Here is a 26,742-nt window from a genome sequence, read left to right as displayed (position 1 = left end):
TCTTTCCCTTTCAAGCAGTTGCTGCTAGGAGGAGACTCCCAGCTGCATGCCAAACCTCATTCCCTGCTCCCTCACCTGCTGCCATGCTCACTCCTCCCCTTAAAGGCTCCCTCACCTTATGAACATTATGAATATCCCTGCTCCAGACACATTACACATAACTCATTTAGGTAAGTCTCAGCTGCCACTGAAATGTTTCCACCAAAGTGATTAATATCCTCTTCCTTCAGCAAAAGAGGGGTGATTTCACCACGCATGTGACTGACAAACTGGATTTCACTTGAAATGCAATAAATCCAATTAAAGCTTAGCTATTTGGTATGATTCATGTGAAAAGGTTTGGTCCATTTCTGTTTCCATTTGAGACAAGTCTGAATAACCTCTAACTCTGGAAAAGCAGATCAAAACTTGACAGCTCTCCTTCCTTCTGTTAGGGTTATGATGTGTCCCAGAACCCCTTGATTTTGGTGTCTCAATCTGGAGAGAAAAACTGAAGTCTGTATCCAATATCTATTTCTAACGCTAACAAAAGCTGTACATTGGGAAAGACTCTATAGTTGCCTGACGAGAATATGTTATTCTTCATCAAGAGAGACAAACATTTGCTAAGACTTTTTGTTAATCTCACGCATACTAAATAATTTCACATGGTGAAAAATGTGAAACAAACTGTTGCTGTTATTTGTTGCCATAGCAATTCACAGTTGTTTTACTCTCCAAAACACTCTGAACTGCCTATGTAAATATTTTCATACTAATGAAATTAAGATCAGGAAGTGAAAGATCTAAATGATAAAATAATATTTTAACAAATCTTGGCCAATTTTTTTTTTTTTTTTTTACTGGGTTCTTACCACAGTTATTTTTCTATGTCCCTATTTAGGCACCTAAATAAGTTATTTGATTTTCCAAAGTTGATAACTACCGAGATGTTTTCACTTAAATATAGACTGAGTTTAACCTTAGGCATTTGTTTCTTAAAAAAAACCTCAGGCGTCTATTTTTCTACTAATTCTAAAACACAGAGTAATGTTAGCTTTACAGTTTACAACTTATCTCCAGCCCTGTAAAAAATTCTATATCTGTTCTAATGAATCGGGCCCCAATAATAAATGTCACATAAAACATGTAATATTGGTGTAATTAATTAATCGGAAACTGTGAGCCAAGATTCCATGGCTGCAGGAGACTTATTTCTGATGCCAAACTATTTTTTGTTTCACTAAAGATGACAGCAAACATAGCAGTAATTTGTAATGAGAGCAGCAGTCTAGAAAAGATTGCATGAATCAAAAAAGATTGTAAAAATACAGCATGACACTTTCATTTTGCTAAGGATACTGTAAATGAAACTACTTTTCCCATCTATCAGAAGAGACTTCATCCTAGCAGATTTACATTCACCTTGTTGTATGCCTTGGAGGAAAACTGGGCTACTTCAGATGCAGGCAAGTTACTGGTCAACAGATACCTACACGTGTTTACTCCTTATATTCTACAGCGGTTTGGGGCTTTTTATGCTAACATGTCAATGTACTTCCTCATAAATATTTAAAGTATCTCCCAAATACTGTATCATTAAAATCTGAAAGTACAAAATATCTTACCAAACGCCCTGTCTTTGTAAGATCTGTAGATGTAGTTCTAGACTCAGACTGCTCAAATTTATTAAAAGTCCAAAAGGCAAAACTGGTGTTCTCCTAAAGTTTTTGCACTACTAACTGCCAGAATTTCTTCTCTCCCAAACATAGTAGGTTGATAGTAATAGATATATGCCCCACAGTACATTAAAATCCAAAAGTAGTTGAGAAGAATCTTCATGACTCTGCAACCCCCAACTGTACTAACGAAGAGTCAGGAATATTTGTCATTTACCACTGACAGCCTAAGGAGTTTCACCCTCTCAAGGCTCATCATTCCCTATGGCCATGCGCTAGCTTCAAAAACCTGTCTTAAATCTGAAGAGAAATGCCAGGAGCTCTGCTTTCCGAGGTGAGATCTTTCTTCCTCAGTGTTTTACTGCACTACTGTGTAACAATGAAATACAGGTGATCTTGGAATACACATTCCTACAGCTTCCCAGATCTGCTGGGTATGGTTTCTGAGAGAATGACCTTCCTATCTGTATCCCCAGAGCTACAGCAATTGCTCCAGGAGTCCCTGAGCAGCAGAAGGAGGTGGAAGTTTGACGAAGCAGGGCTGGCTTAGCTAACATTCTATTTAAAAACAGGTGTATGGGAAGGGCTGACCATAGCAATCTGGAGGTCAGTTGAAGGGGACGCATCAGTTGTTTAAACCAGTGGAAAGAGTTACTGGGGAGAGACTTGGGTAAATAATGTGAAACTTGGTGCACATTGCATAGCAGAGCCATTCTGCCCACATTTCCCAGTGCTTCCTGGCTTGCTTTCCTCATACTCATATCTTTTCTCCTTAAGCATCTACCTCCTTCTGTTCCCTCTTTTCTCTCTCCACGCTTCCTCACTTCACTAAGTGTTTGTGGGAGGAGGAGGGAAGCAATGAAGTTCCCCACATCCCAGGCTGCCCAGTGCCAAGACACCTGGGTGCTTGTGTCCCACTTCATGCTAAGTAGCTGTTGCTGGGGATCAGGCTAATCTCATGATCTTGCCATCCTCCATCAGGGCTCTGATTCACCCTCTTTTCCAATGTCGGCCTACAGAGCAGACTGATTTTTTTTTTTCCCCTCATTCATTCACATTCCTCCTCTACCACTTCCCTCCAGCCTCTCACTGACATCTCTCCCAGTCCTTTCACAATGCTTCCCAGATAAGCCCCAAACAGTTGCCACATTTCACCCACACCAACATAGCATATACCTTGCAGCATCCAGATGTAAAGAAGATTCCCCTTCCCTCTGCACAGCATGGAATAATAGAACCCTTACAAATTTATAACCAAACTACTTTTGCAATAAATTAAGCTGCTAGAGACTGATTTATGTCAACTTGGAAACAGTGCAAATCTTAATTTAAAAGTTTTAATACACTAGAATCTGTGGACTGGACTCTCTTCAGCACTATATGGGCTTGTCTGCATACACAAATCAGTGTACTGTAGCACAACGGAGAGGTAAAATATTTCAAGGCAGAAACTGTTTCAGACAAGCTAGTGCACTATAAATTCATACTGAGAAATAAAGCTCTATGTTCAAATACAAGCATAAAGCTCTAAAGTCTTGAAAATGAATTTGTAGTATAGTTCCCTCATCATTACCCTTCAGCTGATACTCCTCATGCGACTTCTGCACAGAAGGTTCCTCGTGGCAATTTAGTTCAAGTTTGAGAAATAAGCAGGGGCTTGGCAATGTGAAAGCTGAAAGATTAATACACTGAAGCAGCCTTAACACTGTCAAGGTGTCACTTGAGTCATAAAACTAAAGAAACCTGGAAGGCAGCATGGCAGGCTCTTTGTCTTTTTGCAGATTCTATAGATGCAAAAATCCTCTCTTTCTCCTTTGAAAAAAATGTTCTGTGAGGCGTATCTTACAAAGTCCTCCTCCCTGTTCCCCTCTGTGAGTTTCTATTTATGAAAAACCAGCATGCCTCAAAAGCGTAGTTTTCACATACTGCATGAAGAGGAAAGAAGCTCAATGTATCAGCAAGAATTAATTTCTAGAGCAGGAGGGGGGTGAATTACTGCCTAGCCAGAGGACTGAAAATCAGTAACTTGTAATAGTTAATAGCTGTACAGAAAAAAAAAATACACTGTTCTAGCTTTTCCGTTACTGACAACAACTAACCCAACGATTCATTTACCATGTGGAGAAAACCAAGTATTATCCTGGGGGTTCCTATAAATGTAGATGTATTTTTGGCAGAACTATATATGTCTCTTTTACAAGGAACTACATTTTAAAATGTACCTTTTTGTCCTCTACTTAATTGGCATGCAAGCTTTTATGGTTCTTTTGATAAGTATTTTATGAAGTTTTACAACTGAAAAACCCATCCCAGAGTTTCAGGAGTTTTAAGCTGAGGAAACTGATGCTCTTAGCTCTGACTTTGAAAACAATTACAAGCACTCATATCTTCATTAAAATGGACTAAAAAACAAACTTACTAGGCTGATAAGAAGTCCTGCCTAGTTTACCAAGGAGGTATGTAACTCAGCTAAGTATGTCTAGTTCTGTACTTGTTTTTACATATGTATTAGTACTAGAATTGATACTATATTTCATTATCAAGCCACAGAATTTTATTAACATTATACAATCAGTACCTAATAAAAATTGGAACTCCCAACTGTGCTTACCTCCGAACTGGAATTTTCCCATTTGTGTTTGTTAGAAAGGCCAGCTTCATCCAGCTGAAATTAAGAATGACATATTTTAAAAATACCATTTATTACAATTGAGACCTAGATACTTGCATTTAGCTTAAGACTATTGCTATGTCTGTGAAATGAGTACAAACAAATAATTGTTCTGTAATAAAAACATTTTCCTGTAACCTTTCAGTGCTTGAGGTAGAGCAGTTCTTTAACTGTAAAGGTAAAAAGCAGCCCAAAAGAATCAGTACATCAATTAACACAAGTGTGAAGACAGGAAAGACTCATGGGGTTTTGTTTGCATATGCATCAATGAAAGAACAAACCAGACAATAATTAAAACATACAATACCACTAAATCAAATGAACAGTTATAAATTATCTTATAATTTCTCCTGGGCAAGTGCCAGATAGAGACTTGAGACCTCTTCTGGTCACAACGAAAGATAAACTTGAAACTAATTTAACACCATTTTCTTTATTACACTGGTTTGTGATTGTAAATGTTGAACTATGAAAAATAAGTATTTTTTAAAAAAAAATTCGAAGAGGGAAAGTACAAGGACAGAAAAATAAAGGAGAAAAGGAAGGAAAGAAAGTAACTTACTGTTTCTTGAGACATGTCATTGGACTGACATTGTTAGCTCTAAAGTTATGTATGATGGATCCAAGCCCTTCTACCCATTGCTGAAAAACATGAAAATACAGAAACTCCTAATTAGGAAAACTGAAGAGGGGAAAAAGTAAATTTATCTTGGGGCAAGGCTCTTCTTCCTTGTAGCTATGGATAATGTTAATAACCTGAGTTGAGGAAAAAAACTGCACACTTCACAGCCTATAACACCATGGAAAAGTCCAGCCATATATTACCCATTAACATTTCATCCTTCACTAAACAAAGTGAGTGTGCTTTCCGTTCTTCCAAGTACTACATGTAGCATCAGTGGCGCTATTAAAACAGTTTATTGCCAGCAAAGGTAAGCGGTCCATTGATTGATTTATTAGCCTTCTATTTATAGTTCATAAAAACATATGCCTCCCTTTCAGTCGCGGCTGGCAATATTAGCTATTACTAAGCAAGATTATACAGTATGTGATGACATATTTAACCAGTCCAGTTTTAGAAAAGGAATGAAGCAAAATATTAATAAGCTAGAGCAAACCACAGGGAGGCACAACAATTGTTTTGTGACGCTGACCCCATCTAACCACCTATTACATATCCAAGTCCTGCTTGCCTTCTTGCTTTCATCCTTAAAAAGCAAAACATTCCAGTAATCACTGGGATGACTTTCAGCCAAACAGCAGCATTACAGCACTTACTTAGGTAATTCCTTTTTACAGATCTATTTTTCTACTATAGCTTGCACTTAGACTTTGCAGTACTGTATAGAAGAAGCTTAAGGATTAGGTCCTAACATGAACACTCATTGATTTCAGCACGAATCCTGGCAGGATAAAGCTATAGGAAGAGAAAAAAATGACAGCACTGCAAGCCAAGTTCGATCTCAATTATGCCATTGTAACGCTAGGATTACTCAACAGGTAATTTGCACTGGTGGAACTGAGATGGGATTTGGTCCACTGCTTAACATTAACCTTATGAATAAAGAAGCTTCTTGCTTCCAGCCAAAGTCTAAGTGTGCAGCTTGAATTAACTTGGGCAGGATCCAGAATTTGACACTTATAAATAGATACAGATGAGTATATTTTTCTTTTCATGAATGAGTGCTGTACTTCTGCAAAAATAGATGAAAAAATCATCACTTATATAGGAGGAATACTAACGTCTTTGGAAAATGGCATATTGTAAACTGCAGGCAGTAAATCCCTATGGGGTAAAACAAGGTCTAAGGTGTCAATTCAGCAGATAAACACACTTAAGTAGACCCTTGTACTCATAAAACATTACAAGCACATCACAAACTTCTTTTTAAACAAGAAATTGTTAATCAGACTCACTTAAAAATGGACCTTATAAATCTCTTTTGCTTTAGGAAAAGTAGCCGTTTATTAAGACATTTATTAACATTTATTAATATTTAAATATTCCTTCTCAAATTACCCCTTTAAGAAGTACTGCATAAAATACGCATACAAATAGAATACGTATGTATCTGAGAATCATTTGAAAATAGAAGTCTGACTTATGAGAAAAGCTAGCATTTGGGGTTTTTTCTTAGGTGTGTTTCTGTGCTTGAAAACAACTGACCAGCAACAGTCTGCCCTCCCATTTCTCTTTTCCCAAGTGTATGGATAAGATGACTTAGTAGTCATAGTATAGATGTACTGCCTAGGAACATAAGGAAAGCAAGGGTCATGGGGAGAGATAATATTATTAGAACTGATAGAACTGGAAGCCATGGACTGACTTGGGGAACACTTCTCTTTTCCTACAAATGCTCCCTCACTTAAGATGATATAGGAATAGTGCTCGTGATAATTTCAGGATAAATGGCTGAATAAATCTTACGTATACTTCAGCCTCCTAGAACTGCTGAAATTTAACTGTCATTATTCAAGTATCATCAACTACCTAAATTTGTTTGTGGGGTATTTGGGGGGAGTTGGGGGGGGGGTTGTTTTGGTTTTTAAACAGTAAAATGTAACATCACTGCTGCATTAACACTGTCACAGCTATACAAAATTTTATCCTCGTATGATCTGGATTAGTCTGTAGTCCCTTAAAAGCTCTTCAACCTTTCAACATCAATCCATACAGTAAAATGGCATATGCATCGCAAACAAAAAACCCTTGCAAAATTAAATTATGCAAAATGCATGTTGTGAATAAGATTCAGTCTCTCAAAACTCCCATTTTCTTCTGCTAAAAAACATCATTGGCGCAGTACTGGCAATGTCACCATTTCAACAGAAGTAAACACACAGAGATCCATTCTGATTTGAAGGCAATGGATTACAACTACACCAGATATAACAAAATCTAACATTTAAAAGTAAGGTTACTCAGCACTCAGTTCTGAAGTTACTTCTACACATCAAGAACAACTGCCAAAAAGGAAAACTGCTAAAAACCAAACCAAAACAAGCATAGAGAGAAATCAATACACTAACCACTTACCAAGTAATTTCTTTGCAGGAGTTGTCCTGATGATTCCCACTTTAGAGGATTCACTAATCTTTTGTCAATGGTAATGCCCTTTCCTGATAGAGATGCCAAATCAGGAATTGCATTCTTTTACACCAAAAGAGCAAGGAATTACAGCCAAACACTGATAAGCCACAAAAGCATCACATCTCTGCTGGCACCAAGCAAGGGAATAACCTAAAAGCCTCTGCCCATCTATGAATCATCTTTACATTGGCATGATGTCCCCTGGGCAAGACACGGCAGTTCGAGAGATACATTTGCCTATCTGTCCCACACCATGCAGCTGCACTACAATGTAGCATCTGGCTGCCTGTACTTCAGTTTGGGGCTAAAGCAGTTTCTGGAGCATTTCATCAGATATTCCCCACAGTTACCAGCTGGCCCCAAATTAACTAGGAATAAGAGAGCTAAGGGGGAAAAAAAGCTTCTGGATTGTGAACATACTATATAGAAGCAAAATGACAGAAGATGAAAAAATTTCCTCATCCATAGATTAATGTACAGCCTCAGAGCAACACATTCAAACTCTTTGTCCTTCTGAGCCAGAATGCTCTCCAAATAACAACCATCTTCATAATCACTTTTAAGGTGCTGTGATCCAATGCACAGATATTCACAAAATATCCAAAGCCTGGATACTCTGACAAATGTCAAGCTGGCAATATATTGCTTTACTGACAACAAACCATTCCCAGATTTAATGCACACTTGTCTGATGACCTTGTGGGAGGGATGAAAGAAGAGCTCAGATTTTTCTCAGCTAACACGCTACAAAGAATACAGCAGCAGCCTTGTTGTATGCTGTGACAGCACTCCTTATTTTACAGAGGAAGCTGAAAGACCTCTAAACCTATGTAAGAAAACAGGGAAAAAGATCCTCAATTTTCTTGTTTCGTGCTCAGCATTTCCAAATTACTACCTCTCCAAAGAAGGAAAATCCTATAACAAGATGAAATTCTGAAATGAAGTAGACAGGAAACACTTTACTTGAATCTTACACAAAGCAGAGTTACAAAATATTTTTGATAGAAATACAGGACACATTTGATTCTTACTGATGCTAATGCTAAATATCTTCTGATTTTCAAAATATGGCTCAGTACCTTTAATTTGCCAATGTAACTCCTGAATGGCTCTCTACATACCAAGAATTATTCCAGATTCATGTGAAAGAGGAATCTGAGTGCTGCTATATAATCCTAGACAAACAACAACTATGAAAAGAGATAAAACCAAAGACAAGTACACACTAAACACAGACCCTTAGGCTGACACAAGAGGCCAAAATCCAAGTACGCTGCAGGCTGGAATAAGTAGATTGTGTGTTTTTTCTCCAACAAGATCCAACATTGTCAAATATCTCTATAACTAGAAGGTGCAAAAAACATTGATCGAAGAAGCACTCTCTCAGCATTTGCTGTGGTACTCAAATGCCTCTGAGGCACTTAGTGACCTTGCGTTAGCTGGGGTTCATCGATGAAACACAGGCAGCAGTGGCAGGGCACACAGATAAGTCTGGCCTCTCAGCTCTCTTTTAGCCATCAACCTTTCATTTCGGAGGGTTAAAAAGGGCAAAAAATTATGAAAGGCTGAAAATCACTGTAACCTACAGTTTATGTAATTCTAGACAAGGTCATCCATGGTTTATTTGCAGATGAGGTCAGTATTATCCAGACCTCTTGAGATTTTACCTTCACTTTTTCAGTGCAGTCTCTCCACATTTGCATTCTTCTTAATCCAAGCATCAGGCAAGCTGAGGAGGCAAGGAGGCATTACCTTTTGATTTTGGTATTCAGTGCCTGTGACTGGCTGTCAGGAGTCAAGGGCTTGATAGCTTGAAGGTTCAGGAAATCCATGGAGGAGAGCCATTGTTTCCCAACTCTTTCCAAGCCAGACCTGGCCCGGCAGGATTCCCTGGTGCTCTGCCCTCACTCCTCGATGCCATGACCAGTAGATGTCCCTCCTCTCTCAAGGCAGATGTCTCTGAAGTAATGGCTGTCCTGTGAAAATTACCGCGCCTCTACCTTATGACAGCAAAAGCAAGGAGACTAGACTGGTGACAGTTTAAAACCTAGCCCCCGACCTGGCCAACTGCATGATATTGCTCTGAAAATTCTGTGCAAAGATAAGAGGGACTCTTCCGACTTTCAAGTATTTCATCAGGAAAGCCGAGGTTCACACAAACACTCTGTTTGTTGCCTGATGTGTCCAGACTGGTACCACCCTTCAACAACGCTTTCCACCCCGGGATGACTTCTCCAGCACTGGAGAGATCTACTCTGAAAGTGGCTGGAAAACTCACTTTGGCTGCTTCTGTGTATGCACTAAGACAAACATAGTGGAGCTTTACACAGTGAAATCCACCCCCTGGCTACAGAGGACCAGGGCTGAAGTTTTCCGCTTACTGATAATTCTGCAGTGGCAAAGCCAAGAAAGAACATCAAAAAGCAGAAAAGCAAGCACATTGAAATCACAGACACTTAACTGCAGGCTGGCTAAGATATGAAGATTTCTCTAGAGAACATGGTATTACATACTTGGCACAAGACTACCCAAACACGTAAGCAGTGGTCGTATATTTAAGACAGTCATAGTTCAGAAATGTTTATCACATAGGCTATAAGACATAAGCCATATACTAACATAATTGGACATAGAGAACACCAGTAGACTTTGAAAGTTCTGTTCAAGTATGTTCTGCAGGTTTCTTGGAAAGTTCTGCTTTGAAACATCAAAACAAACCAAAGCTATGGGAAAACAGAACTTTTCTGTAATGTGATTGTGGGATATTCCCATGGGAATCTTCTGCTACCTTCTAGTTGTCCTCCTAGCAATATGATTTGGGCAAATATTTAATAGCTTGTTTGATGGAAAAAAAACCCAAACAGATCAAGGTGAACTGAAACAGAACTTTTTTGTAAGTCAAAAAGAGCCATATACGAGAAACAGCAACAAAAATGATCAGCCTGAAGTGCTTCATCTTACCAAAAACATAGTGGTCCACTTAACCATTTTAAACAAACTGAAAAAAATTTAAAAATTAAAAATACTATTCCAACTGAAAAGCTGAGAAGTTTAAGAACGTCAAAATGAAATGCTTTCAACTGCAGTCATCTTCAACACCATAATATTATTAGCTGTATGATAAAGCTTGCATTTTACCTTTATGTTGTTTGTCAGCATATGAGTAATAAAGCATTTCAGCACGTGCTATTCATTCTGCTGCCTCCCACGTTACCCATCAATGTGTGATTCACTGTCTCCATAACACACCTGTAGAAAATAGCTATTTTCTACCCAATCCAGCTATGCCAGTGTAAAAGGTTACTCCTTCCCACCCTGTCTCCTCTGTGGCTGCTCTCATCTCTACCTATCCCCAGATGAATGGTGTGCATCAGCACTTCCCAGAGCCAGGTTATCTTTAACATTGCTGTGAGCTTTGCCCATAAATAGATGACATGAGCTTAAAGCTATGGCTCTTCCTTGAAGTGAATTAGGAGTGTTCACATAAAGTCCTCTGCCAGCAGGGCAGTGGGAACAGTACCTTCTGGCAGAGGGCAAAAACTATCAGCTGGAGAGATGGTCCTTCCCAACAATACAGTTGGATCTGGCAAAGAACAACTGTCAGGACAAATTTACCCCCAACACACAGTAACATTAAAGAATGTAAAAAGAGCTGACTTGACTTAGGTTACTCTTTTAAGTGAAACTCCTTAATGCATTGCCAAAGCAGACGAGCAAAGACGACAAGAAGTCCAGATTTTGGGTTGCTGAACTGGAACAGCTTTATTGGACTTAACGCCAACTTTGGATAGGCAGTCTATGTGCCACGTACTAAGGCCTCACGTCGGCACTATATTGCTTCTGCACTAAGGAAATTCACCCCCAAATACTCGCTGGCCTTTTCAAACGTCCTAGATTGAGGAAAGCAGATTATCAGATTACTAGGTCACAGAAAGTCCATCTGGGAAGTGAAAAAGAAAAATAGACACATACACTCACACCTTTAATATGTGTGTGCGTTTTAATTTTAGCTCACAGTAATTTATATAACCTGATTTAATCAGGATTCCAAACATTAGATTTTAAATTCCACCTTTTACAGTCACTCTCCACTACCACAGTGGAGTTGCTTTAGGAGCGGACCATGACAGCTGCTTGCAATCAGAGACAGAGTACACCCTCATTTGTGGTTGTTTTGTTTTAAGAGTGGAAATGAAAACCAATTTCTCCGCTGAAAATGCCAATAAAATTTAAGTAGACAGAATGTAAATACCAGAGTTGGAGCTTGGAGACAAGTGGAGAGATAATAAACACACTCTTGTTGTTGGAACAGCTATACTCGGAGCTCAGCGATGACTTGGCCAGCCCTGCCGAGCACATTGCCACCAGAGGCAGAGGAACATGGGGCTGCCCCAGCGCAGAGATGCTGACAGGAGCCCTGCCTGGCGGGGAGGGTTCACCACTGCCCACAGCAGGCAGCAGCTCTGTGCATGCCCACCTGCCACCCCGTTCTATGGGACCTGGCAGAGTCTGCGTCCCTCTGATACCACTCCTTACACGGGTAGCCTGAAGAGGCCAGGAACTTGCATTAATTTTCTTCTTTGTCATGGTTATTCAGTTCCACTATAACTAGGCCTTCAGTGAGTAACAATCACTTCTTTTCCAACTGTAAATTATGATCTACAGAGGCAAAATACCTTTTTGTCTTCTTTCTGGGCAGAAAGGTTCTAGGCTTTTTTATTTGGATCTGTCACTAAATTCCCTTGTTTCAAAGTATCCCAATCAGGTGCCAATCAATCCTGACTTTGGTTTATCTGAGGAAGGGACAAAAGATCTACAGCAAGTAATCCTTGCCTTCCTCGTGGCAACAGGGGGGAAACAGCAGAAACCACTACAGATCCATCCAGAGCACACACATCTGGTCTGCTTAAGCTACAATCATTGCCCCTTTTTCTCCAAACTCTTGCCTCTGTCATTTCACAAGGGGGGCTTTCTTCCGAACATGGATTAAATCAAGGCCTATTTTAAACTGCAGCTAGTAGCTGCATAGCTACTTCATGCCACACAAAGACTCCTTTTAGAGGAGACCTACTACATCCCAGAAGATGTCTTCTCATGAACAAAACAGGAAGAATAAAGCAGGAACAGCTCTATGTGCAGATAACTCCTAGAAAATTTCACTTTAGCACAGAAGTATAGTAGCAAGTTGATGTACTTACCATATAGGAAAGGTCAATACAGTACAGGCCAAATTACTTCCCATATCCCCAGCAAAGGCAACTTAGAAAGCTCTACATTGGTTTTGGCCTGATCTACTTTACCCTCTCCTTTGTGCCTCAAGCGTATCATATGAGGTGGATTACTGTTGTTGACAAGTTCTGGATATGTATTTTGGTGGAAAGACTCCCAAACGCCAGACACTCACGTTTATGGGCATCTCAGAACCTATCCACAAGTTGATTGCAGCATGACACACCATTTTTGGTAAGCATCTTGGCGCTTTATGAAGCAGTAGATCTTTCAAACAGTATAATTAGCTCACCTGTTGTGACAGTCTATGTAACTAATCAACATACTCCTCACAAACCAATTAGTCTAATACAGTTCATTGAGATCTAAAGCTGCTACGAAACTTAACTGCAACTTTCTGTTTTCAGAATAAATCAGACACTGTTGGGTTAAGTATAAAAGTGAATGCTGCCAGCATTCCCTTTTCTTTGTTTCTTAAATGTTTTCAAAACATAACTGTGGCACATTATTTCCCTGAAAGCCTGCTGAAAACACACACAGTAAAATCAACTTAGTGTACTCATCTAAGTTATACAAGTATTTCTCCTATCATGAAGTTTACTCAGTACTGCCAGTGTTTAAAGAGGTATGGATCCAAAGCAATGAAAAATCAACCAGGTCTGCCAAGGGATTTACTGATGCTGCATTCGGCAAACAGATACTCAGTTTTAAAGGAGAGGACTTAGCAGGTGTATGTTGCTGATCACTATTCAGTGTTTATCTCACAGGCAAAACAGATTATAATACACCATAAGTAAATACAATCGAAAAAGCAAAAAAATGTGTATTTTTAAAATCCCTTGAACCTCCAGATCTAAGCTAGTAAGATGCTCAGTACTCCGGGTCAAGTTTCTTAAGAGCAGTTTACAGCAGACAGATCGAGTACCAGGCCTTGGTGGAGTCACAGAACTTGCATTGTGAACTGCAATCTTAAGCTCTCAGGAAAGATGACGTGTTAAAAAAGCACTATTGTTTTCTTAAGATTGCTCCATGTCAACGGGAAACAGAAAAGAACCTGGGTACACTGGAATCCCCTTAACTGTAGAGAATTTTCTTTCCTGCTTTTGTCTTTTAAAATAATATGAACAAAACAATACAATTAGGCAGGTTATCGTTGAATAAAATTTTGGGAGGGCTGAGCTCCACCCACTAGGAAAAGGAAAGTAATTGCACTTCCCTCCAGCACCCCTGCATGTTACAGATCCACTGCATAATCACCACATAGTCTGCTGTACAAGCCCCATACAGAGATACTAAACAGCTGAGGGAACGCTGTGTCCTATATTTAACGGTCTCAGTGTCTACTTTTGATAAATCACCATGCATGTAGAGACTGATAAAGTCAGTATTTCTTTTTACCATGGCTCAGAGACATGTTACAGAATGCTCCAAATGGATATCTGCTGTCCTTTTGCAGAGTGTGGCAGTAGACATTAAAACAGGTATTTCAGTCAGCCAGGCAGGCCGACTTACTCAGGAAAAACAATCAAGTACTGCTGAGGAGCTCTCCCCCTTTTTTTCTCTTTTTGAAGGCCCACGCACTGTTTAATTGTGAAATACCTTGGCTATTTCTGTGTTTTCCGCTACCATGAAAGTGAAGCTGATGTTCACCAGATCTGTGCCACTGCAAACACACACTATCCGTCCTTCCAACTCATTTTCTGATTTTCCAACAGCCTCAAGTGCAGTTAGTATTTTGGGATCCTGTTAAACAGAATAAAGAACTTGTTACATTTGCAATACTTTTGTTACGCAATGCACTATGGTAAAGATACACTTCCATCTCCATATACATTAATACTTCTAAACCTTTGCCAACCATCTTATATGAGCACTTTCACTTGGAATTTGTGTGTGTAAACCTGAGAAACAATATATTCTAACAATTAGGAACACGATTGTGAGAACTCAGAAGTAAATGAAGTATTTTAAATATATTTTAGAATGTTAAATTAGAAATTACATATATTTTCATCACAAAAAAGAAAAATTAATCACTCCAAGGACTAGAAATAAACAGTATTAATCTCTGAGTAAATTATTCCAACCTAGTTAAGTCCATAGCTACTGAGAGTTATGATCTGTGTGACTTTTTGGCTGTTTCATAACAACACGTTGTACAAGCTGGTATCTCTGCTGAGGGTCAAGGGCTATAGATTTAATGGCCAAAGAACAAATTACCTATGTAAAGAGAGATGAAGTCTGAAGCATATTGGTATGGTTGTCAGCACATGAAGCATGGGGTTCTGCACCACCACTTCTCATGCCCCTTCTCTATGGGGGAAAGATTTCAGTCTATGGATTCCCAAGAGAACTACTAAGAGATAGTTATCTACAGTTAACACAGAAACACTTACATGAAAGTGGAAATGCAGAGGTGTTAACAGATATCTTGCTTCACAACAAATCTTCTAAACTAAAGGCCTGGAGAAGGGAGGCCCACAATTCATTTCAGAAAGTTCTACATACTCCTTCTGAAGAATACCACTGAAAGTATTTCCAAAGTTCTGAGTTTCTCCAGAACTCCTAGCTATTACTACTGTTGATATTCTTCAAAATGGCAGACAGTGATCAGCTGCCCTCTCTGACCATCTAACCGATTAAAGAGGGATGCAAACAAAACCTTCTACGTTTTATGTCAATGGAGCAAGATGATACAACAAGTTTTAAACAGACAGGAACAAAATTTGGATTACAAAACATTTTTCTGCAGATCCCTAAAACAAGTATCACAATACACTGTTACAAAATAATTAAAAACTCCTGATACATGCTGTTAGTGTCTGTTGTTCAGCTTTCACTGCATCCTGAAAGCTGAGCACAGTACTACATCAGAAAGATCAGATGACAGAACCTTCCCACTGCAATCACACCAAATTACTTGACTTTAAAACTTCAAATTTTAGACTGTGATTGCAAAATAAAAGCTGTGATGCTGGTATTTTTTTAAAGAAATGAACTTCATCCTTTATTTCACCTGCAGTTTAGATATTCTTTGTTTAAATGAAGACTATAAAGTAACTATAGAGTACCTTTGGTACAGCTCCAAAACGAACACTGTTGATCAGGGAGCATTCTAATACCTGTCCTTCCTGAAATGGCAAAAAAATGTACAAGTTCAAAGGTCTGTTGACACATGGATCCATTAGGAACTGTAGCAAAAATAAACAATGAATCTTATTTGTGAACACTGTTAATTAACACTAAACAGTATATTTCCCTTTCATATCAGTTAATTCCCTCTTAAATACTTCACTTCTGTCAATTCTAAAAGAACAGGACTAAGGCTAGTTTTGTAAATAAACTAAGTATTTTAGAATATAAACCTAGTGCAATAATATCTAATATATATTCCTGATATAATTGTAATATACCTTTCCTTCAGTTTTCCAGCTCAGAAAAAAGCCAAATTCATCTACTTGGAAGAGACAGTTGCTTTCAAATACAAAAGATTCCTATAGAAAAGAAAATACAGACCATTACTTCAGTCAGTTTGACAAACGTCATAAATTTATTTACTGTTCAAGAACAAAAGATTGTTACATTTCTCCCCAAATACCTTCCTGGAGAATTTGATATTCCCAAGCAATCAGAAATGAGGGAGGCATGCTTTTAAGGAATGATAATTTTTAATGATTTGTCTTTTTGCTGCCATTTGAGACATTGGGATGCACTTAATCAATATTTTCCCACTTCTTCGCAGCTATGAAGATTTGTTTTGTTTAACAAAAAGCAGGGATTCTTACCTAATCAAAAACCTTAATGAAATGGAACTTCAAAAAATTGTTGAAAATTAAATGCTTCAAACTATGTAAAGGTTAAAGATATGTAATTTGCCAATACTACCTTCAGGATCAACTGACCACATTTCATTTTAACATTCTGAATTTAGGAACCACTTTTCTGTTAGACTATGACAGTATGCACGCCACAAGCATTCTGTAGCCAGAGTATCTGGCAAGCGGAGTTTGAAACATATTGATTTGTAGAGAGAAATCAAGAAAGAATGGCATACCAAAGAGACTAGACAAGGCAAAAAATCAGATCAGCTGAATTAAAAAAGAAACTTCCTCCACACACCTCCAGCCTCAATTAATGCATCATAAATTAAGCTAAAATGCAGGATAACACTGTGCAGAATCAATTACTTTTTAAAGAAAAAAACGATCCAGGACTTCCTGACTTCCTTAATTGAAAACCAAGAAGCATGTGTGCAAGCTACGGCGCTGCTTACCATTGCAGAGAGCAGTGCTTTGTTCTGTGTTAAAGACTGAAATGCCACGTCCTCTCCTGTGCATATAGTAAGGGCAGCAAGCACACAGATATACACAGCTGTTTTCAGAGTCTTGCATACAGGATAATTTGAATTTAGGTAACAAAAAAAGGTAAAAACTCCAACGCCCTCAATCCACGGAGCATACTTTTAAGTCAGTAAATCCATCCAGGACAGTTTGTTCTCACTGGGTTACTCTGAGGCAGTCCCCCAGCCTGACCCGGGATGCAAGACATCGCGGGGGGCAGGCACAGGTGCCTTTTTGGCCTCTGCCATGGAACAAGGGCAGCAGGTGGGCTAAGGAATGGTCATATTCCAGTCAGGTCTTATCCTGACTCAACACTGGGCATGAACACAAGCAAGTTCCTGGATCCACGGTTGGGTAATGTCCCTGAGACCTCTTAGATGGGCACAGTCAAAGGGGATATGCTGTGTTTGGGATAATTGCTCCTTTTCCCTGGACACTAATTATTGAATGGCATCTACTATTTCTGGACAACATTTTAATTCCTCAAACAAGATTTACAGGTTTTAAGGACTGAGATACTGCAGTTTTCCAAGTAGTAAACAACTATATTAATTTTAGAGGCAGGGGAGTCGAGATAGGAAGTATAAAGACGCTGCAGCTCATTCTGTGCCAACACCACTATGCATGAGTTTCCAGCATGCACTGCTCTGCCCATCTTTCTTCACCATAACTTACATTTTCCTGCCTTCACACTAGCACTTGTCCCTCATGAAACCTACTTGTTACCAGACACCTCAGATTTACCAGTTTTACAGCCCTTGGAGTCTTGTTTCATACAAAAATGCAGCTAGCTACCAATCAAAATGAGTGTCTCTTGCATTTCCCAGAAAGATTACTCCCACAATAAAAGGCAGGCAATTTTTTGTCATTTATTGTGTCCTCATCTATCAAAAAGCTCTTGCTATACCAAAAATGTTGTTTTCACAAAGGCGTCTATGTAAACTGCATTCATGTTGATGTTCCACCCCAGCTGTGACTCTATTCCTCAAATTACTTTTTCTGCAACTTTTTGTATGGTATAAAAAGTACCTACCATCAGACCATGTAGATGCAACATGACCAGCAAGGTTCCTAATCATGTTTGATTGTTATTTCCCATAGTCTGCTGAGATAACCCTGTTCTAGACTCAAGACTTTTCAGCAGTCAAACATGATAATGCTTGGTTCAAAATATATTTCCATAGTTTTGTAATCCTTCTGGTTAAGGGACTCATCTATCAGCAAAAGATGGACCAAGACACTGCTCCACATGACAATGACCCAGCTTTTTCTAGCTACCGAATGAAGCTTGGGCATATAGAAGACCTCTTATGCTATACAAGAGCTGTTCAGTCACCCAGACCCTGTGCCAGGATTCCTGAGCCCCAGTTTCGCACTGATCTGCTGTATGACCTTAGTTCACTTACCATTTCTCTTTTGCCCAACGTGACCTTTCTGTTAGGGTAGGAAATTAAGCACAGAATTCCCATGAAAATTAGAAGCCTAGATCTGAAACATTTTTCTTGAAAATTGCAAGTGTTTGCATAGCATTTCTAAAACAATGGTCTCTCTCGGGTAGGCTATCTAGTTACTACCACAACACAATTAAATAATAGCCTAGGTATGCCATAAATCTGGTAATACCAAACAGCCACACCATCAAGTGCTCGCTGTTTGCAGGCTACAGGTCTTAACTTCTGAGTCACTGGATTTTTTTACAGCCCTTGATGATTCTTGTAAAATTACAGACAAAATATACAGTTAGTTACCTAAGGGAAAGCCTTTTAATGTTTCCAGAAGAATCCCCTTCAAGAAAACAAACCAGGCTTCCAACTGTACCATAGGAAACCTGGAGTAAACTGAAGAAAGCTTGCAGCAAGCAATGCAGCTACAGAATACCATGTGGATGGACAAACAACATTTTGGTCCCACAGGTAGCAAGTAGGACCCCCTTTCTACAGGGTTTTGGAAGGCAGTAAATTCAGCTGCAAAGAGCAAGATTTCTGGTGCTACTATCTCACCCACGTCTGCCCAGCATTACCCAGCAGGTGCCTGCTGGGTACACTGACCTACAGTGCAAAATTTATTACTTTTTGAGATGTCTCATTCTCCCTATCACTACATCAAAGACCAAGGTGCCTCACCAAGCATTCTTGATCTCACACCAAAATTTGAGCACTTAAAACTCTTCTCTGTACCTGCCCATTCTCTGTTTCTCATCTGAGGTGCAAGAAAACAACCATGGGCCATACCCCCTCGCTTGGATCCTCACAGGCTGAGTTTCTGAAGCAATACTTGCTGAAGAAAAATAAAGCTTTTACGAACCTCCTTTCTAAGGAATTCAGTGTCCACTAGTATCTTCTCAGTTTATCTGTCCCCAAAACTGAAAATACAGGATAAAACAACTATCCCTATCTTGGCAAGCTTCATGATAAGAAATACCTTTTACTTACATTTCAAAAGATAAGAGAAAAATACTAATATCCCTGAAGGCACTGACTGAGATACCTTCAACTTTTAAGAGATTTCCTCTCCAAACAAGATTAAAAATAGACCCTGATAAAATTATTCTCACAGGCATATCAATGCTGAGTATAAGGTAAATGCCTCAGCACTTTATTTTGTCTGCCTCTGTAAAATGTCCTGTTTTGCATTCCTTTAATAAATTTGGATTAAAGCACAGCTGAAAGTGGGATCATAGTAATCATATTTCAGATAGAGTACAGGTTGATTTTCTAAAGCAGATAAAACCACTCCAGATGATGCATTTGAATCAGAATATAAATGTTTTGTGTTCTGTTACTTTCCCTTGTGAGATGCAGGTCCTCAGTTTATATATTTAAAAAAAAAAATCCAAAAAAAACCCCAGATGACATATTTCCTCCCACCTCCATTTGAAAGATGTACAAAAAATGGAAGGATTCTCTTTGTTCAGTAATGTGCTTTATGAATCTGCAAAGAGGAGAGCTTTATGCACGTTACAGATATTTTGATCTAAATCTCCCTTTCTCTTCCTCAGGGCTTATTTCAAATGAGAAGGATTAAATACATTTTAAAGTTGTTACGTTGTTGGTTTTTTAAAGGAAAAATCTGTATAGCAATAGAGTGTGTTGGTATTTCCTCCACACACACTTCTGGAGTTATTTGAAACTTCATCTGCGTGCAACGAAAGCAAAACATGAAATATTCCGTAACATCTACATATTTAAGAGAATAGCAAATTAAATGCAACTAGCCTCTTACCTCTTCATATCTATCAAAAACAGCTCCATCTTGCATAAAAGAGGGAACTGGCTTCTGCCAGTTAAATTCATAAGGCTTTGCCATGATTATAGAAGAAAAACCTGAAATGGAATGAAAAAGTAGAGTTCAAATACTGTCTTTTAAAACAAGTATTTCAAAGCCTAAGCAGGAAAAAAAAAAGTGACTTTTAGCTTTTCCTCTCACACAGAAGAATTAAAAAGTCACAGTGCATTCCTAAATCAATAGCTTTCCTCATAAGAATACTTTTATTTCACAACTTCAAAATGAGAAATACTTGTACAATGTGTGTCAACTTCATTACTTGAAAAATTACTTGCACTGTAACATTGCTTTATCTTAAATACCTGCAACATCACTTCTAGAGTATGACGAGGCTGGGATTAAGGCAGCCCTAGGTGACCCAGAATACCACAACCTGTAACATATGAGTGCTTCTTTTTTACAGGAAAACATCAGATCCTACGTAGACAGATTTTTATTTTTTTTTTTAAGATTCTAAATTGTATACTATATAGATAAAACACATTTTTCCTCTGCGTTTTGTATTTCAAAATCCATTTATGTTAAATTAAGTCCTGGGTATTTTCAGTGGTATTTTATACATAACTCAAGATATAGGTAATGTATGTCAAAATTCAGAGGGGAAAAAACTGTTTAGGGATATAGGGCATTAAATAAAACCAGCTAGTAATATTGTACATTTCTGCAAGTTTAGGAATGTGAACAAAACTGTTAATTTAGAATATAATACAGAAGTCATAACATATAGATCTTACAATAATAAAGACTATCAAATTATTCAGTATCTTTTCCAACACCTTGGTGCCTTCTAGGTTATCCTGCTTTACACCAGAAAATGTCCCAGCTACATACTCTGAAATACTGAAGTTCATTTTATCTACAGTAAAGTGCATCTGCATTGCTCCTGCTTACTAATGCCACCTAGAACACACAGTATCTTTGTTATTCCTTTATACACTGGACCAGAAAGTCTTGCAGGAGAGGGAATACACTCAGCAGCAGCAAATAAGCCTGACGCACAGATGTCAGCAAATCGTTCTGTGAAACGGTGCGTTGAGGGTGAACACAGCACACGGTCACAATAATCTGACCTCACACGTTACTGCCTGTCTCACAGGCAAACACCGCCTTACCCCGCTCTTGCCTGCTTGCCCTAGCCCTCCTCTGACAAGGGACAACATTCACCTACTACTGCCCACCTCGAGTAGCACAAATCACGGCTAAGCATAGCCTGTACAGTTCTTACTCCGTTACAATGCAGGCACTCAGCCCACGCAAGGTTTGTCTAAGTGAGAAGAATAAAAAGCATATGTAAAATTCAAGGGAGAGCATCACAGTCTGGGTAATCTATGCTGTGCAAACCATCTTTGTAGTGTTTGTGTACGCCAAAACTCTGAAGAGCAGACTAAAATGTTATCAATTAGCTAACAATGCTTCCACTATGTTCTTGGACAGAAATGTCTACTTTGCCTGAACTTTAAACCCAGAATAGATGCAAGTGTTTAAAAAAAAAAATTAAGAATTTAGTAGTAACCTCCTTCTCTGTCTTGTTTTCATTCGTATCAAAAATGTTCTAACAAGAAAAAGAACAAAAGAAATCAGAGGATACTGTTAAAAGACTTTGTCCAACACTGGCTTTAAGAACAGTTACTTTTGACAGTTTTCTACTGAAAAAATATCCTTATTATTAAAAAAAGGCAAAATACATTTTGACGCTGCCCATCTCTATTCTCCTGCCCTTTTTTGGTCATTGATACAGGAATATCAAAAATACATACCACATTTCCAAAGCCTTAGAATTAAGAGAAATTAATTCATTCTCTGTAACTATAAAAATACATTTTTTCATATATATTTATATCGCCATTAAGTATTCACTTTTCTTGAAAATGGGATGAAAACTCAAAATAACATATCTGTACTCTCCAATTAAAAAAAAAAAGAGACTAAACAATATTTAAGACTACTCTTCTGTACTTTTTTTTTCCCCCCTCAACGAAGAGACACTTTGAACCAAATAGAGGACAAGGAACTAGGGTCAAGAAGCAATCAGCTATATTTAATATCTTATCCAAAGTCCTCTTTTCTTTTTGCCAGGCCTGTGCATTTGGCTCTTGCCATTCTGTAAAAAAGTAATAGTATCTTCCTCATGAGGACCATGAGATATTTTGAGATCATGTTGAATTATTGAATTTTTATTATTTTTTAAAAATACACTTATAATTTTAGGGTCTTTTCCAGTTTAGATCAGCACAGAGCTGCTTTTTCCTCATTCCATGGAGGAAGCTGCATAATAGGACAGCCATCCCATGGCAGTAGCACGATGGCATCTCGCTCTACACAGCTCACAGACTTCACACAGTAGCTCAGTATAACACCACCACCTTGAAAACTTGGTAGCTTTGCTCTAAGAACAAGCACATTTAGAGAAACGCAGCTTCAGAAAGCTGTTTTCTGACTTCACGGGGTTTGTTAATGGCAAAGTTGAAACTAGAACCAAGAAAACCCCATACTACACAACAAATTCTCACAGGTCTTGGAAAAATACCCCTTAGATTTAAAGGAAACTTAAAACATACACATCTGAAGTGATAAACACTCCTTTTTTATGGCATATTGACCCTTCCCTTATCTGTTTAAATGACTTTTACTATCAGAACATTCCCAAGAAGAAAAGGTACTTCAAATATGACAGGTAGTTCATGCAGTAACACATACTGCCAGCATGTGAAGTCCTTCTGGGAAAAGCAGATGTATTCTGTGCTAAAACGTAAAAAACGCGATGACACTTTTAAGACTGTGAAGAATACTCTTCCACAGTCCCTAGCCTAGATACATGGTGTTTACCCTTTTTTATTCACATTGAACCCCATACAGACACAGATTTTAAAACCTCCCAGCTCTGCAGCTGCTCTGAGCTCCTGTATAGGACACATCCTAACATTCCATCCAGCATCTGGCACTCTGAATCCCGGACTTAAAGAGTGCTTGCACAAGACGCTTATCTTTCAGAAACACTAATTACCTTAGCACTACAAACACGTACTTTGTTACCAATTTGAACTTTGCTGAGTTCATCATCCAGTCGTAGAAATCTAGCTCTGTAAAAATCCCTCCTTTACAGCTATCTTCTCCTTGTCTGGGTACTCACTCAGTATGATAAAGTTGTCTCATTACTTCATCGCTGATAAATTAAATAGATCCAGCTCTTCAGTTTCTGCTGCAATGCACATTTTTCAAATCTTGGAGTCAGCCTGAGCCCTCTCTACTTTTCCAGCCACCTTTCTGAAGTCAAGGGTCTGGACCAGGACACAGTAGCCCAGCACAACCCTCTGTCACACAAACCAGAATGACAGTCTTTCTTCTTATTTGCATAACCTTGCATTTAGCTGCAAGAAAACACGCTTGATTGCTCATAATTTATCAAGCAATCAAGTTCTGTCTCGGGGACTCAAGCTCATTGTTATTTACCGTCTTACCAATCTCTTCCCTAGCTCTGCTCTCTCACAGGTCAATACAGTTTACAGATGAACTGAGACAGATGAAGTGTGAAGGAAAGATGGCTTGAGTACATGTAGCAAGGAGTCAGATGAATTGTAGCAAACAAGATTTTTAAGCCATATGCTTTGGCAGCTGTGCAGAAGGTGAAGAACATTCTCCCTGCCTTTAGAAAAGCTCTTTTCAGTCTCTCACATTTCTTACACTCCTCTCAAAAATCCATTCTTCCATAACCCTGTTAGCTTTTAAGATCATCAAAATAAAATACAAAATATTCCCCTGTCACTCTGTGGACCTCTGTTAATCTTTATCAATTTCTAAGCAGTTCAAAAGAAGCAAAAAACCAAAACCAACCCCTCCCACCCACCAAACCCGAACAAACATGGCATTCTAACATCTCCATGGTTGCAAATGCCCTTACTACGATGAGAATCAAGAATTACTTTCTTTAAAGAAATTTAGTAACAATTAAACATGTGAAGATCCAACTAGGAGAGAGAGAAGATGTAGCAACTAAATTTAAAGACAGCAGAATTTTACTTCTAAAACTTTTAAACAGTCTTTAAAAAATAAAATAAAAATCTTCTCACTGATTTAGGGTTCTTAAAGTACAAAAATGCCTCTGAATACATACCGTTCACAAAAGCAGAAAAAACACTCATATAAAATACACCTTGGGATTTAATCAATGACCACCAGGTCTCTCAAGTGCAGTAATTAAATGCCTTTGACCTATCTCCCTTTCTTTCAACACTGATTTATGCCTCAAGACGTAATTTGGATCACATAAAAAAAAGCACCTTTTGATTCACCTGGAGTACCCAAAGAGTGAGAACACAAAATTAAATAATGCTATTCTGGATATGGTTAACACAGAAGTCTTCATCTTTCATAAGCTTGGCTGTACTAAGCTGAATCTGGGGTGTGGAGGGACTATAAATCCTGGGGTTTTTCATTCTTTGACCAAAAGAAGGACAAGGTGTGGCTGAACAGGAGGAGGAAAGGATTCTGTTAATACAAAGCAGACAAATGTTTGGGGAAAGAGGTGATATTCTAAACTAACTCACAGGGCTGGTTAGCGTGATGGATAGGATACTCCTTGGATCCCATAAACATCCTGTCAACGTTGAGACACTGTTGGAAAGGACAGCAGTATTCCTTAGAGCTGATCCCCCCAGTCTAAAACACAGTAACTCACAATTTCCGCAGTTTGCTTAGCCCCAAATACTATAATAATACTTGTAAATTTTTTTTAGTAATTATTATTTTTGCCTCTGGAATGAATTATTATTTGCGGAGTGAAAAGCGAGGATGCTCCACACTCTGTGTTTGCCGTTTCATCACTTACCTCTTTGAATTATACCCCCGAAACCTGCATCAGTTACTGTCTGTGTGGGTTTCAAGGGCAAAGTATAAGCACGTACAGAACACTATGCTGAGTTTACTAATCTTGCCCAGGCATATATATTTTTCTTACAGATACAAGGTAGCAATTTTTAAAAAAATAAAGCTAATGTATTTCCCACTCTTTCCCCTCTTGACGTAAATATATCCTTTGCCGCCACTCCTCTTTAGTAAACAAGATTCTTCATAACAATCAGATGTACATCAGCAGACCTCTCTAACTTTTGGGGTTTTTTATGGAGTTCATCCCACTCCAGAAAGTCTACCTGCAGTGTTGTGGACTGAAAGAGTGAGAAACTAGCTGTCCAAGGCCAAACCGGCAGTACAACACTAAAATTCTTACAAAAATGCCCCCTTCATTTTTTAACGAGGCTCTGAAGTACTTTCATATTCAAATACTACCACCGTTTCTAGAGACTTACAGGAAGAAAACTCAGATCGTCATATACTTACTCCTCAGCATCAAATTTATTTGGTCATAAGCGTACTAGCATGACCACACGCAAAATGCAGAGACAGAGTGGGTTTTAAACACAAAATTTTGGTTTCACCCCCTTCATTTTTTAACGAGGCTCTGAAGTACTTTCATATTCAAATACTACCACCGTTTCTAGAGACTTACAGGAAGAAAACTCAGATCGTCATATACTTACTCCTCAGCATCAAATTTATTTGGTCATAAGCGTACTAGCATGACCACACGCAAAATGCAGAGACAGAGTGGGTTTTAAACACAAAATGTTGGTTTCTACACCAGAACTTAAAGTTCAGAGTAAGTTTTAAGAAAATTTAGAAAATAAAAGCCACTACTATGTAAAAAGTAGTGTTAAGAGCCACACTGATGAATTTCTGCAGTATCCTCACTATACTGTAAAGCAATTCCAAGATTTCACAGCTCTCCAGGCTCTTCCATGGTCAAATTTTATTGTTTGTTTTTCTTTTTTAAAAAGAGTACTTTTTCAGCAGGTTATTTTTAAACACATTATTCCCACAACTAATGCAAGCAACTTAAAACAGCTCTCCCAAAAACAAGGTCCAGAGGCAACAAAAGAGATACAACAGAGCTCAAGTGTCTGAAGATGTATTGTCTAGTAATGGTCTCGATTTCCATTTTGTCTCATTTTCCATTTCGTTTTAATTGCTGGAATACATTGGCATGCAGGGGCAGCTAAGAGGTTAGACCAAAACAAGAAGCAGCCTGTTCTTACCTAACCTTTTCTTCAGCATTTCACACAAGTTCAGTGAGGCTGCCCACTGCAGAACTCTTGCTTCAGGCTAAGAAATCAGTGTATTTGTTGCTGGCAGCAGCAAATAATTGCTTATGGCACAGTGCTGAAAATGAGACGGTCCTGCCTTGACTTAAGGTCCGAACTGTGGTTCAGTCACCACCTCTGATGACAGTCATTAGCTCTAACAAGCAGAATTCCTAGGATAGACCATAGGACCCAAACATGACCTCCCTGCTTCCTCAGATGTTTTCCTTTTTGTCCTAAGGTCTTCCTCATTTGTTAACATCAACAGTTTTTCCTAGTCTTCCCATTCATTTCAAAACTCTCATTATCAGCCATAAGTGTTTACCACCCATCC

The 26,742-nt window shown here is 38.6% G+C and overlaps 1 protein-coding gene across 4 annotated transcripts in view; it reads right to left on the bottom strand.

Moving 5' to 3' along the window:
- Positions 1–20,295, bottom strand: part of PLCB4 (phospholipase C, beta 4) — a 92,063-nt gene extending 71,768 nt beyond the window's left edge. For all 4 annotated transcript variants that reach the window (XM_009699438.1, XM_009699437.1, XM_009699439.1 and 1 more), the window contains exons 1-6: positions 20,212–20,295; positions 16,063–16,143; positions 15,721–15,780; positions 14,249–14,392; positions 4,892–4,971; positions 4,270–4,323 (exon numbers count right to left, since the gene is read on the bottom strand). In XM_009699438.1, coding sequence (XP_009697740.1) covers positions 4,270–4,323; positions 4,892–4,971; positions 14,249–14,392; positions 15,721–15,780; positions 16,063–16,143; positions 20,212–20,295 — 503 coding nt within the window. The remainder of the gene's footprint in view (positions 1–4,269; positions 4,324–4,891; positions 4,972–14,248; positions 14,393–15,720; positions 15,781–16,062; positions 16,144–20,211) is intronic.
- Between the last annotated feature and the right edge of the window lie 6,447 nt (positions 20,296–26,742).

Source organism: Cariama cristata, unplaced genomic scaffold, assembly GCF_000690535.1.
Source record: "Cariama cristata isolate BGI_N322 unplaced genomic scaffold, ASM69053v1 scaffold4004, whole genome shotgun sequence".
In the NCBI taxonomy this organism is placed as follows: domain Eukaryota; kingdom Metazoa; phylum Chordata; class Aves; order Cariamiformes; family Cariamidae; genus Cariama; species Cariama cristata.
This window is presented reverse-complemented; position numbering and strand designations above follow the sequence as displayed.